Source organism: Lonchura striata, chromosome 15 (assembly GCF_050655825.1).
Source record: "Lonchura striata isolate lonStrDom1 chromosome 15, ASM5065582v1, whole genome shotgun sequence".
NCBI classification, from domain to species: domain Eukaryota; kingdom Metazoa; phylum Chordata; class Aves; order Passeriformes; family Estrildidae; genus Lonchura; species Lonchura striata.
In genome coordinates, this window is record NC_140717.1 from 13,936,295 (window position 1) to 13,948,784 (window position 12,490).

General features: G+C 42.8%; 1 protein-coding gene across 11 annotated transcripts in view; it reads left to right on the forward strand.

The window, feature by feature from the left end:
• KDM2B (lysine demethylase 2B) overlaps positions 1-12,490 on the forward strand; it is a 106,522-nt gene that overhangs the window by 34,626 nt on the left and 59,406 nt on the right. For all 11 annotated transcript variants that reach the window (XM_021532716.4, XM_085592775.1, XM_077787255.2 and 8 more), the window contains 3 exons: positions 287-380; positions 1,236-1,389; positions 12,150-12,265. In XM_021532716.4, the coding sequence (XP_021388391.1) occupies positions 287-380; positions 1,236-1,389; positions 12,150-12,265 (364 nt within the window). The remainder of the gene's footprint in view (positions 1-286; positions 381-1,235; positions 1,390-12,149; positions 12,266-12,490) is intronic.

Consider the following 12,490-nt stretch of genomic DNA (forward strand, 5'->3'; position numbering starts at 1 on the left):
GACTGGCAGTGCCGTAAGAAATATTTCTGAACAGCCTAACTTCTAATGTTTTTCTATTCCTTAACTCTGGAAGCTTTAATTCCTCTTGTATGAAGAGCAAACTCAGGCATGGAGAGAGGGTTTTTCAGCAGAAACCTTGTTACCTTCGTGAGATAAATTCCTGTACTGTAAATGCAGAAACTTAATTGGTGGAAGCAGCATTGCACAGGCAGTTAACCTCTGCAAATTAAGATGTGAAAAATACTGTTTCAGATTGATTCATTTTTGTCCTTCACTCTACCTGCAGGTACTGTTTGATGAGTGTGAAAGGATGCTTCACTGATTTTCATATTGATTTTGGTGGCACTTCAGTGTGGTATCACGTTTTCCGTGGGGGGAAGGTAGGTGAACCTTTTTTGATATTTGGTTTTATTTCTTTGCACCTCTTGCAGAGGGGAGGGGTTGTTTTATTTCCTTTTTTTTTTTTCCTTTCTTTCTCTCTCTTTTTTTTCCCTTGAGGGGATCAGCCAGTGATCAGACTGCTTCAGCAGCTTTGTTGATACACGCAGAGTTTACTGAACTAGAAGGACACCAGTCACCGTTATGAAACAAACAAGTGATTTATTTGAAATACCAAATGTGTTATTTGCTGGTGGTGGTGCTTTTAGGCTTGCTGTTGCTGTGTGGTCCAGAAGTATCTTGCAGCAAGATGTGGCTCTCTGTACCCTTATTGGGTCAGACTGCCCTCACAAGTCTCCTGTAGCTAAAGCTTCTGTTCCTTTTAGAGATTCCACCTTTCTTTGGTGTGTACAGCACAATAAACCAGAACTGAAACATTAAAGGATACAGAAGCCTTAAAATACACAGCATGTACAGCTGCATTGCCATCTTTCCTGGTTTAGGATGTTTTTCCCAGTTGTAGTGTGGACAGTGTACAGTGGGAACTGAAGTCAGTGGAACAGCTCCTGTTCCTCTCTCTACCAACACGCTGTTCTGAACTGCAGGTAAACCACAGGCAGCTTCTGAGTAAGATATTTCTGGAAGAGAGATGACAAGTGACAGTTACCCAGCCACTTCCAGCACGTGGGCTAATTGCTGCTGCTGTCTGTGTGTGCCTCTGTGTACAACACCTGGAAAACAAGTGTTTCATGCAGAAAGCAGCTCATTTGCCTAACACACTGTAGCCTTGGTGGAGTTCCTCAGCTGTTTCTTTTTGTTGACTGTTGGTAATAATGAAATCTTCATTTTGTTTTTAGATCTTCTGGCTGATTCCACCTACCCTGCAGAATCTAGAACTTTATGAAGAATGGGTTCTCTCAGGAAAGCAAAGTGATATCTTTCTGGGAGACAGGGTGGAACGATGCCAAAGAATTGAGCTGAAACAAGGCTACACTTTCTTCATTCCTTCAGGTATCCCTGTTAACTAACCTTCTGGAATGATTGGGATTGTGTTTTACTATCAGTTCTGTGTAAAACAATTCTTCACACCTAAACCCTATACTGACCTCTTTATTTGCTGTGGTAAAAGAAAGGCCAGGGACTAAATGTGCTTAATTTTCCAGAAATTAGGACTGATGGAAAATGTACTGTGAGGAAGTGTGTGAGTGATCATGTGTGTGTACTGGGAGAAAGGAGAGAGGAGTTGGGCCTCTGGAGCTGTCAGTTCACCACTTCTCATCAGAGCTGTACTGACTGCTGCTGTTAGCTTTCTGAGAAAGACAGTTTTCTCTTTTTGTGATCTTTTCTGGCAGGTTTCACCTGCAATTCAGTAACTTGCTTCTTTGCCTCTATCTGTAGCCAGACATGGGTCTTGGTGGAACTCAAGAGAGATTCCAGTCCATGGGAGAGCAGGTGCTGTGTTCCCTCAGGTTGCTTCTTGGGGAAACAGCTTCATTGTTATAACTGTTCAGATGGTGCTGAATCTGGACATCTTCCAGCAGCCCAGCCACACTCAGTTTTACACTGCTGCCCACCTCAGTAGCTGTGTTGCATGATCCAGGCTCATCTTGCAAAGCCACCAGATAGTTGTTGCTTTGAAGGCTGATGCTTCAGCCCTTTCTGCTCCTGCCTAAATTGGATTAAGGATGGTGGAATGTGTAGCAGCCCTCCTTTAAGATGATATCAGACTTTGCTTTCTGTGACTATTATGGGATCATAAGTTTGTTTATAATAATTTAACACCTTGCCTCTGTCAATTGGATCTTACTGGGGAAATACATATAGGTAGACTTTCTACATGACAGAAAGGTAGGCTGGTAGATTTTCAGCTGTGGAATTAATTACTCTGTGGATATAGGATTATTATTTTTTAACCCTAGAAGCAGTGAGAATGCAGGCCATGTAGAGACAGGGACAATGTTCTTCTCATCTGGGGAGTTAGGATCAATTGAAGGCCACAAATGTGCACATTTGTAAGTATTTGGTAAGAATCAGCCTGGGAGATGACAGGAAAAATGACTTTGAGGGTGAAGGAGTTAATCTGTTAGAGGAATTAGATCTTGCCTTGAAACAGGTCACAATGTGCCATTACTGTTCAAACTGGGTGTTTGAATGTGGCTGTGCTGTTTGCTTAGATCCCATTACTGCATCTTCTATTTATCTCCATCCTCCTGTGAAAAGCCTCCTACAAGTTAGACTTTCTGTATGTCAGTTTAGTCATGTTCAGCAGCTGGAAAACTGCAGGTTGTGCGAGCTTGGACAGGACACAGCTGTAACATGGTGGCTGACACAAAGACACAAAGTGATTCCAAATGGGTTTTTGACTGTCATTTCTGTTTTCTTAGGAAAGCCCCAAGTACAGAAATGCCAATACCTCAGACATTTTTGGCCCCATGCCAGATTTGAAAGGCATTTATGAATAATTTCTCTGTAAGCACCTCATAGATTCAAGGATTTTTGCTCTGCTCTATGTTGTTTGGAAAACTTATTTGCAAATCTCTTATTTGTGTGAAAGGGCATTATTTCTGCCTTTGTTTTAAGAGTATGGAAATGCCTAATTAAAGGCTGTTCCAGGTCAGTGAATTGAGCACAGCTGTGTAAAACAGGTCAATTCCTGTGACCTCTTTGCTCTGGTTTGTGCACATATCATGTTAGTTAATGTTTGAAAGTGGTTTTTATGTGCTTTAGAAGTGTTCTTAGTGTTTAGATTTTGTTTATAGATGTCTGTAAAACCAGCGTGTCCTGTAGTTTCAATTGAGCCTGATAAACCCTTGACCAGCCTCAACTCATCCATGAGGAAATACCTTCTAATTACAGGTTTGGTCACAGAAAGTGTAGAGGAATTAGCGCTCAGCCGGGCTGTGAATGGGGAACATTTCAGCAAGGGACCTTTCCCATAAAATACCCTGCTCTGCTTCTGCTTTCAAGTAATTTTTGGGAGTAGTCTTAGAAATGCTGTTACACCATAGCACTGCGAGAGTGAGGTATGTAGAGAAGACTGTAAGAGGACAAGCGAGGGAGTGAAATCACAATGTGCTGGGAAATGGAAGGTTTGTCTGAGAATCTGGGATCAGCAGTAGATCCAGTAAATCCCCAAAAGTACAAACACTTGGACAAGGATGGGGATCATTCTTGGGGAAGGCATAATTATAGTGCTCACTAGGGCCTCAGGGTATTTTCCTCTCCATCACTGCCATCATCCTTTCAGGATTAAGTTTAAACTAGTAGATTTCTCCTGGTGTTTGTAACACTGCAGAGCACTGAGAGCTCAATCTCAGCTGTGGTATCAAGGAGGAATTGAGCCCAATGTCATCAGCACAGTGAATTGTTATGGGCCAAGGTGCATTTTTCAGCATGTTAGGAGTTCCTCCTAAATATGGGGAGGGGGAGGGCAAGCTGGGATTCTGAGGGATGTTCTTGCAGGAGTCCAGCTGTACCCTGGTAGCCCCATAGGTCTGCTCCACATGAGCCATGCACTGTTACATGTTCTCATCTCCCACTTCACTGATTCCTACTGGTGAGTCAAGGATGATAACTCTTCTAAAGTCAGTGGTAAAGTGATAAAATCAACTAGGAACCTGGCCTTTTCCATTAATGCAACTGGTGTCAGTGTAATTGTTGATTGAGAAATACACACACTGTGCCATTCTGAGGTTTATGACCAGATTAGATGCAAGATGCTGGACCAGCTGAAGGTTAGGAGGGGAGGAGGCCATAACTGCTGCCAGTGTCAGGGAATGACTTTTAAATCTTTTTCTGTAGAACTCAAACTGTTGTTTCCCCAGGACGGGAGCAAACTTTTCCTTATACAGGAAAAGTGCTGCAGCCCCAGGATGTTTAAACTGTGTATGTTACCATGGGCAGAGTTTAGTATGTAAAGTTTTCATATGGTAAGCATTCACCACAGCTGAAATCTGGTCAAGATAACACATATCACTCTGGAGTAGTGGACAGGGGATGCTGCCTATCTGACTCACATCCAAATAAAAGGGAAATTCTTTATAAAGTGTGTTCAGGTGGAAACTGTGGTGATTCAGAAGAGAAAAAGCATAATTTCAGTGCTCAGTTATTGTCTCAGTAGGGAAACAACAGTCCAGTCACAGTCAAATCTAGAGCTTGTCCAGTACTGTTTTTGGTGTAGTTTTCTTCTGCACCATGTGATGATTTTTCAGGGGGGATGTGTGAAGTGTTTGGAGTCTGTTGTAGTGGTGCTAATGGAGTAGTAATTAAGGTATTCCCATCACTGTGCTGGGACACAGAATCAGTGTTTGGGCAGCATCCCTCAGATTTCTACAGCTCAGGATTTCTGTGGATGTGTTTTTGGCTTCTACACGCCAATTGCTCTGCTACATCCTGACTGTTCCTCTGCAGCCTTTTTGAAATACTGCTCACTAAGCTAATGCCAGTCAACCAGGTTTTTTTATCTTCAGGGCTTCTCCCATAAGTATTTCCTCCTTTTTCATCACTGCATAACTTCACTGGAACCTTTCTCCCTCCTTCGCTTGCCCTTCACCCTCCACTCCAGTCTTTATTCTCTGTAAACTGTCTTTCACTTCTCTCCTTGCACTTGTTTTCTCAAGTGGTGCATTCATTGATTTCCCTCTCTCTTGGTCTCTGGACACCATATTAGTTCTTCTCATGTCCTCCTAAACATCATTGTCGTTTCCTAAACCCAAGCTCAAAACTAAGTGTACACAAAAATTCATCTTTTTTTTTCAACCCACTTGCTCTTTTAAGCCTTGCTGAATATGTAATTTTGATTGTGAGTGGTGGACCTCTGACATGGATATTGTCTTTCTCCTCCTGCTTGTTGTCCTCTACAAACAGGATTTTTGCCATAATTTGAAATATGTTAAACTTGTTTGCTTTTCTCTCAGTTTTTTGGTAGGCCTCTCTTTCAAAAAATTACTTTTGAAGTGCAAGTGTCTGCACCAGACATATATACACTTTTTGTGTATGTATGTCTGGTGCAGACACTTGCACTTCAAATTCTGGGGAGTTTGCACATGTAAAATTGGTGCAGACAAAAGCAGCCAGCTTGTGGTATCTTGTGGAAAATGTGTCTTGCAGTGGTTTTGCCTGCTAATATTGTGAAGTCAGAGAGCACTCAGTGTCTTGAAAAGGTGAACTCCAGCCAGTTCTGGATTGTCACTGATGTTATCTGCCAGAATATGGGTAAACTTGGTTTTTCTTTTTTTTTTTTTTTTGTTAAGACCACTTTTGCTGACCTCCGAGGTAGTTGCCACATTTGTTGTGGATATAAGTTGATTTCAGGGTTTGCAGTGGGATTGGTCTCAGAAAATTTGCAAACATCCTGCTTTTAGTTCCTTTGGGAGGAGATGGCTGATGCTGCCGAGGGTTGCTCTATCATCCTCTTATTCTTACAGCCTTTTTCTGAGCCTCTGTCACTGGGCAGAGGCAGTGGGCTCATGAGCAGCCGTGGACTTGGGTTGGGTCTTCTGATCTTACTGTAGGCTCTTCAAATCTGTATCTTCAACATGAGTCCATGGAAGAGGTGAGATATTGGGCTGCCATTAGATATGGCAGAAGACTTCTGCAGGTGCTGATTTATTCAACATTCCGATGGTATGATCAGAATCCAGACAGGGTGACCTCCTGTCAACTGGATGATGGTCCTTTCTGGTTCTTCTTCAAACTTCTCATGTTGCTGCATGCAATTTCATAACAGTTGTGTTTCACCTGGGAGCTGGCAGTGTTCCACTGAGGAGTAAGCAGTTTGTTTTACTTTATTTTTCTTATGTTCTCTGTACTGCACTTCAGGGCCTTTGGCATGGAAATGTGCTGTTAGAGTGTCTCTTAATTATTGTGGTAACCTGAGAGTGCTCCAGAGTTCTTGTCTCCAGTCAAATGCAGGAATAATGACCTTTCTCAGATGAATGTTTTTGGGAAAGAGAGTGGACAGAAAGAGATGTTCTGTGTGAACTGCAGGCAGCTATTTGCAGGGATTCAAAGTGTTTCAGATGCTGTCTCAGTGGTTATCGGTGGCATTTTGCCTATTAGGAGTGTGTGGTCCTAGGTCACCTCTGCTGTGCCAGTGAGAGTTTGATGGATTATTGTGTGATGGGGCCAGAAGGTGGCACAGAGCCCTTACAGCAGGGAGAATGACAGGCTATTAAAGTCTGGCTGGTATATTTTTTGCAGGGTGTTGTGCTAGGGCTGCAGAACTGCCTGGCTGGTTTTGGTTGCTGTTTAGCTTTTCCCATTCTGACATTAATGGAATCTCTATCCCTGGAACCTCAGGGGCCACATGAAGAAGATTGGTGGAGAGGATCAAAGAGGAGAGGCTTTTTGCTTTGAGTGTCTGCTTTTAGATGGAATGTGACAACACGATGCTGGATTTTTGATTCTGTATCTAATGCCAAGCTCTGCCTCATTCTTAAACACAATTTAAGATTGAGAGTTGCTGTATTACTTGTACTACTCAGGCAGAATTAGTGAATACTTAACTTTAAAAATGTAAACATGATCTTTCCTTGATAGATTTGGTTGCGGGTACTGTTATGATGGAGTCATTCTTCTTTTGAGATTTGCTGGCAGTGCCCACTCTCAGGTTCTCTTTAGTCACTTTTTATTTTTGAGACATATATATTTCATCTGTTCCACCCCAAGTTGCTACAGAATTGCAAGAAAATGTGTGGCAACTTCTACATCACAAGGCAAAATATCAGTTCAGTTACTAATGGAAACAGATGCAGCATGGTTTTGGCTGGGAGCTTGTAGGCTGTTTGCCCCATAGCTTTATAAGTTAATATTCTTTTTCATTATTCTCAGATGGATGATTGCATCCTTGAGTAGGAATTTGCAGCCCACTGAAATCTTCTAACAAGTTTGCAATGTTTAATAATACTTGTTTTATAAAATTCAAAAGATAATGAGATCATATCTTTCTTTTAACTGTTCAGAAAAAGTGTTTGTTACTGTTAATTTTACCTTTTTGATTTAGTAGAGATGATAACATCTAAATATTCAAGTGTTTCTTAGGAGTGGTGGAATAATTCATAACTGTAAATCAGCTGAGAGCATTTCTGAGTCTCCTGAAGAGAATTCCTGCTCAGTGCTGGCTTGGCTTCATACACTAGGATTGTTTTGGGAAGGAAAAAGCACTTACTGATCGCCAGGAGCTGAAATAAAAACCACCAACTTCGGAAAAACCTTAAGTGGCTGAGTGGATGGTCTTCTTCTTGAGGCTTGACACGAGAGCTGTGAGCAGTGACTGCAGTGTCCGTGCTCCCAAATCCGTTTATCCCACGTGGCTGAGCCTGCGGTGGGCAGGACTGGGCAGTGGCTGCTGGAGCTGCCCCGGGGCCAGGCTGGTTCCTCCTGCTTGTCACTGCTGCTGGGCAAATGGTCACCCACGGGCAAGGAGCTTCCTGGTTCATGACTGGTCCTCAAAACCACACAGTCAATGTCCTCCTCTCATCTGTAGCATTTAATTGTAGCTTTAGGTAATATTTAGCAGGTGCTTTTGATTGTGGCTTTCAGACAAAAACTAACCATTTCTTGTTCCGCTGACTTTTGACTTTTTCCGTCCTTATTCCAGTTGTTCTGATATTATTCCAATGGTTTTATTTTAGCATTAAGGATAAAATTAAAATTTTTGCATTTTTCTCCGTTTTTGAGACAATTACCAAGAGGTGAGGTGTTATCTCCTGACTAGCACGAAGCCATGAAACACAGAGGGTTGTGCAGCAGTAGCAGGGTTTGTGTGAGCAGCACAGAGCAGTCACTGAGCAGAGAACTGATGAACTCACCTCAGACGTGTCGGTATCGGAGGCTGTGTGACAAGTTTGTGCTGAGAGCTGGAAGTCAGACACAGACAGCAGAAGACATGACAGGCTGCTCAGTACAGGTGACATGCTCTAAAAAATGTCAACAGACCTTCCATGCATCCAGCAAAATGTAACAGCACAGGTGAAGGTGAAGCAGGGGTGTGGTGGATGACATTAAAGAAAATCCCTTGGCTGTCTTTTTGTCTTCACCATATGTACAGCACCTCCTGCTCTGGAGGTTTGTCTTCCCCTTTAAAAACCGTGGTAGTTGGGGAGCTGATGAAATGGGTGTCTTTGTTTGCAAATGGTCACAATGAACATTCATCCTCCTCGGTTTATTTCTGAGTCGTGCTGTAGCTAAGCTGTGGGAATGGATTGAATGTGCCATCCAAGCTTCTCTTTCCTCAAAGCTCATTTCCACAATACATTACCCTGATGGAAACTGTTTCCTGTTTTCTGCTCATCTCTCTTTCCTTCTACTTCTACTTTTCTGGTGCTGACCTCCAGTTTGTCTCCATACACAGCCTGGTTATTAGAACAAGAGATTTTCATGTTGGGTTTTTTTCCTCTGTAACATCTGTGCCAATCTTGCTGGGATTTTGTACCTTGTCAGTTTTCCCATCTTTTTTGTCTAACCTTGCCCGTCTGTCCTCTGTCCCTGGAATCCACCTCTTGGTGCTCATGTCTCTGCAGTTTCAATTATGCACGTACGTTCCTCAGGCAAGTGGAAGCTATTCTGGGATGCAGTGTGACTGAAATGCTGCACAGCTGAGTGACCAAAATCTATTTTATGCACAGGTGACTCCTCTGACAGGGCTGTGTCCTGCAGAGGGGCTGAGCTGGATGCTGCCTATGGGAGCACATGGACTGCAGGAAATCTGGGATTCCCCAGCACTGAGCTGTGTGCCCAGCTCAGCACTTCAGCAGTGTGGGGATGGTACCCACAGGCATCATCTGTGCCTGTGTCACAGCCATGCCTGGAAATCATCCCTGCCTTGGCAGGGGTAGGAATTTGACTTCCCAGGACTTATATGATAACTTTGTTGCTTGGTTTCTCGTTTATTTTTCCTTTCCTAATCCTGATGGATTTTAGAGCTGTGTTATTAAAGAGTTTTACTACTGACAACTGTGTCATTAACAGCAATATTTTCAGTCTTGTTATTAGAAATACTTGCATCTTGAAGGACCTAGTGTTCAGTTAATTCATCAGCTGGGAGCTGAAGGTACTAATTGCTTGTAAGATGTTTAGTCCTGGATTATAAATGCAAGTAGGGAATTAAAGACCTCCACAGAACCAGAGGTTGTTTCAGATACTTTACAGAAGATTTTCAGTTTGTGCTGTACCAAGTACAAAGAATAGATGCTTGAAATAGATGCTTGATATTTGTGTTCATTATTCTTTTGTGCAGGGTTTGTTATGTCTGTAACACTATTTGTTGGAGCATTGGCTCAAGCCAGTGATAGATACTTCCACATTTCTCCCAAAAGTATTGGGACTACTACCAAGAAAGTCTAGGAGCTATTAACACAAAGACCCTTGGCATCTCGTGGGGGTGGCACTGCAAAGTCAAGGAAAGTGTGTTGAGAGACCCAAAGAGCAGGAAACAATGAAACCAGCTGCACTCCAGTGTGAAATGTTCACTGAGGAAATAAAATTTGTAGGACAAGGCTACTCTGTGGCTTCAGTGGAAGCACCCACTCAAAGAACTGCATTGATGTGATTTAATTTTATTGATTATTAAATGAAGGGCTAACTTCTTTTAAAATTTCAAATAAGACAAGAATTAGCTGAGTTACTCCTTTTAATCAAGTTGTAAATATTTGATAACAAATTGTGTTTTGAACGATGTTGATAATTTCACTAAAATAACAGCTGCACTAAGGTTGGACATTGACACCTGTGCTGAGAGAACTGCTGTGGGAAGTGGTGCTGAGGACTCCTCAGTGTTCTGCTGGGAACTGCCTGGTTCTGAGCTGTCTTCTGCCACCACTCGCTTGTGGGGCCATGCAAGTCATTTCACTTTTTCAAATTTCAGTTTGTTCATCTCTAAACCTGACAATTAAGGTGGATTGTCACGCAAACCAACCCTGTGTTTCAGCACCCAGGTTTGCCTCAGCACATGGTTTCCATCCTTTCCCCCAACCACAGAAATCTTTGTTTACCCCATGGAAGCAGTAACCCCAACTTCCTTGACCTTGGATCTATTTTCCTTCCCAAAGACTAGGATGAAGATAATGTATTTTTGTAGTAGTTTGCTCTTAGTACAGACTGATGTATTTCATGTGAGGTGCTGAATTACTTCAGCTGTGAAATATTTATAGTGTTGATATGTGTAGTTGCCACCCTACCCTTACATGAAAAAAAAAATCCTCTCTAGTTGATTGCTCTTGATTTGGAAGTAACAAACAGGCTGGATCTCTGTCACTGAAATTATGCTGACCAGAGAAGGAAGGATGGAATAATTCCGAGAGCTGCCTGGGCCACGAGCCACCTGCTGGTTTTATATGCATCACATTTAGTGTGTGGAGTCAGACCTGTAAATTGACTGAAACATGGAACAGGCTGTCCAGAGGGGCTGTGGAGTCTTTATCCCAGGAGATACCATGAAGCCATCTGGACATAGTTCTGTGCAGCTGGCTCTAGGTGGTCATGGGGGTTGGACCTCCAGAGGTCCCTTCCAGCCTCTACCATTCTGTGACTCTAAAATTCAGAAAAATGTATCCAGAGTGCTTGTGTTTCCAGGGAGAAAATTCTAGTGCTGATTTCTTTTCCTTCCTATCACTGTCCTACCAACATGCCCTTAAATGAAAGCCCCAGCCCTGCCATCTGCTGGGGCTCAAGGACTTCCCAGATAGAGCTTTGCAGGCCTTTATGGTTGAAAAATTGTTGTGGAGGAGCACTTTTGTGGCTGCTGGCTGGAAAACCCTCTAGGCTGAATGGCATTTTCCTGCTCCCTCACTGATCTGGAAGTGAGGGAAAGCTGCCACAGCTTTAATGGAAAGTACTGCACAGTCAGGAGAAAATTGACTGCCCCCCATGTTGCTTTGCTGTCTGCTGGTTTATAAATTGTAATGCTTTTCATTAAAAAGAAGAGGAAAAAAGTGTCAGGTCTCTGTGGGTCCCAGATCATTAGCAGGATCAATTCCTTTTTCACTGCAGAGATCAGAGGCTACAGTCTTGCATAGCCAGAGCTTCAGCTCCTGACAGACCAAGCAAACAATGCAGAGGCAGAAGAGCTGGTGTGTGGCTGTCTGAATTGCTGTGCCTGGATTTTCACTGTGATAGAAGATTCTTTGGAGCCTGTGAAATTAATTCAGTCCCTTGTAGCATTGGGTCAGAACAGTCTCATCAGCTCCAGTACCAGAAATGTTAAATCCCTTAACTTGAGGCTTGCAGTGAAAATGATTTCTTGGTTACTTCAGGAAGTTGATTGTAGGTGATGAAACTTTCACCCCTGAAGGAGGGCTGGTAATTATTTAAAATCTTTTACCTCTGAAGGTGTATTCTGGTGCTAGTGTGAAGGAAGTTTGGTGTGGCTCAGGCCAGTTCCACAACCATTGGCCCACCAGCACTGCTGACATGGTTTGCAGCCATTCTGGAGGTGCCAGTCTGAGAGCCAAGTGTATGGAACAGACTGAATTTACTTCTTAGTCATGGATGTGGTTGAGTCATAAACTTGCGTGTGCTCAGTAAACACTGTAAGTGTTGGGTGAATAAATAGAACTGATTTACAGAGGGTTGTAAGACTGCACGTCACAAGGTGCCCTTCTGCTGTGACTGGTCCTGAAGTGTGGCTGTGAGCATCCCATTTAACCTTTCACTGCTTTAACCTCTCATCCCCAGCACAGTGGGATTCAGAGGGTTGTTAAAATTTTATTTTAAATTGCTCTGTAATGCTACATAGCACGAGGCATTCTCAGTTCTTTGCTTTCCCTCTCTAGGGTGGATACACGCTGTTTATACTCCAGTAGATTCTCTGGTGTTTGGTGGAAATATCCTGCATAGCTTTAATGTTCCCATGCAGCTTCGCATCTATGAAATTGAGGACAGAACAAGGGTAAGGATACTTCATTCTCTTTTTAACTGAGCAGTTCTTTGTGACTATGATCTGTCATAGTCTCTCCCTCCTATTCCCTTCTGACAAACAACAACTGACGGGATCTCCGTGTCAGAGTCGTTGAAACAAGAGGTAAACATGAAGCAATGAGACTTTCAAATGTTGGTTATTTTTAGTGGGATTTACTCATCTGCTTCCCACAGATGTGTCCTTTCTGTGTCTTTT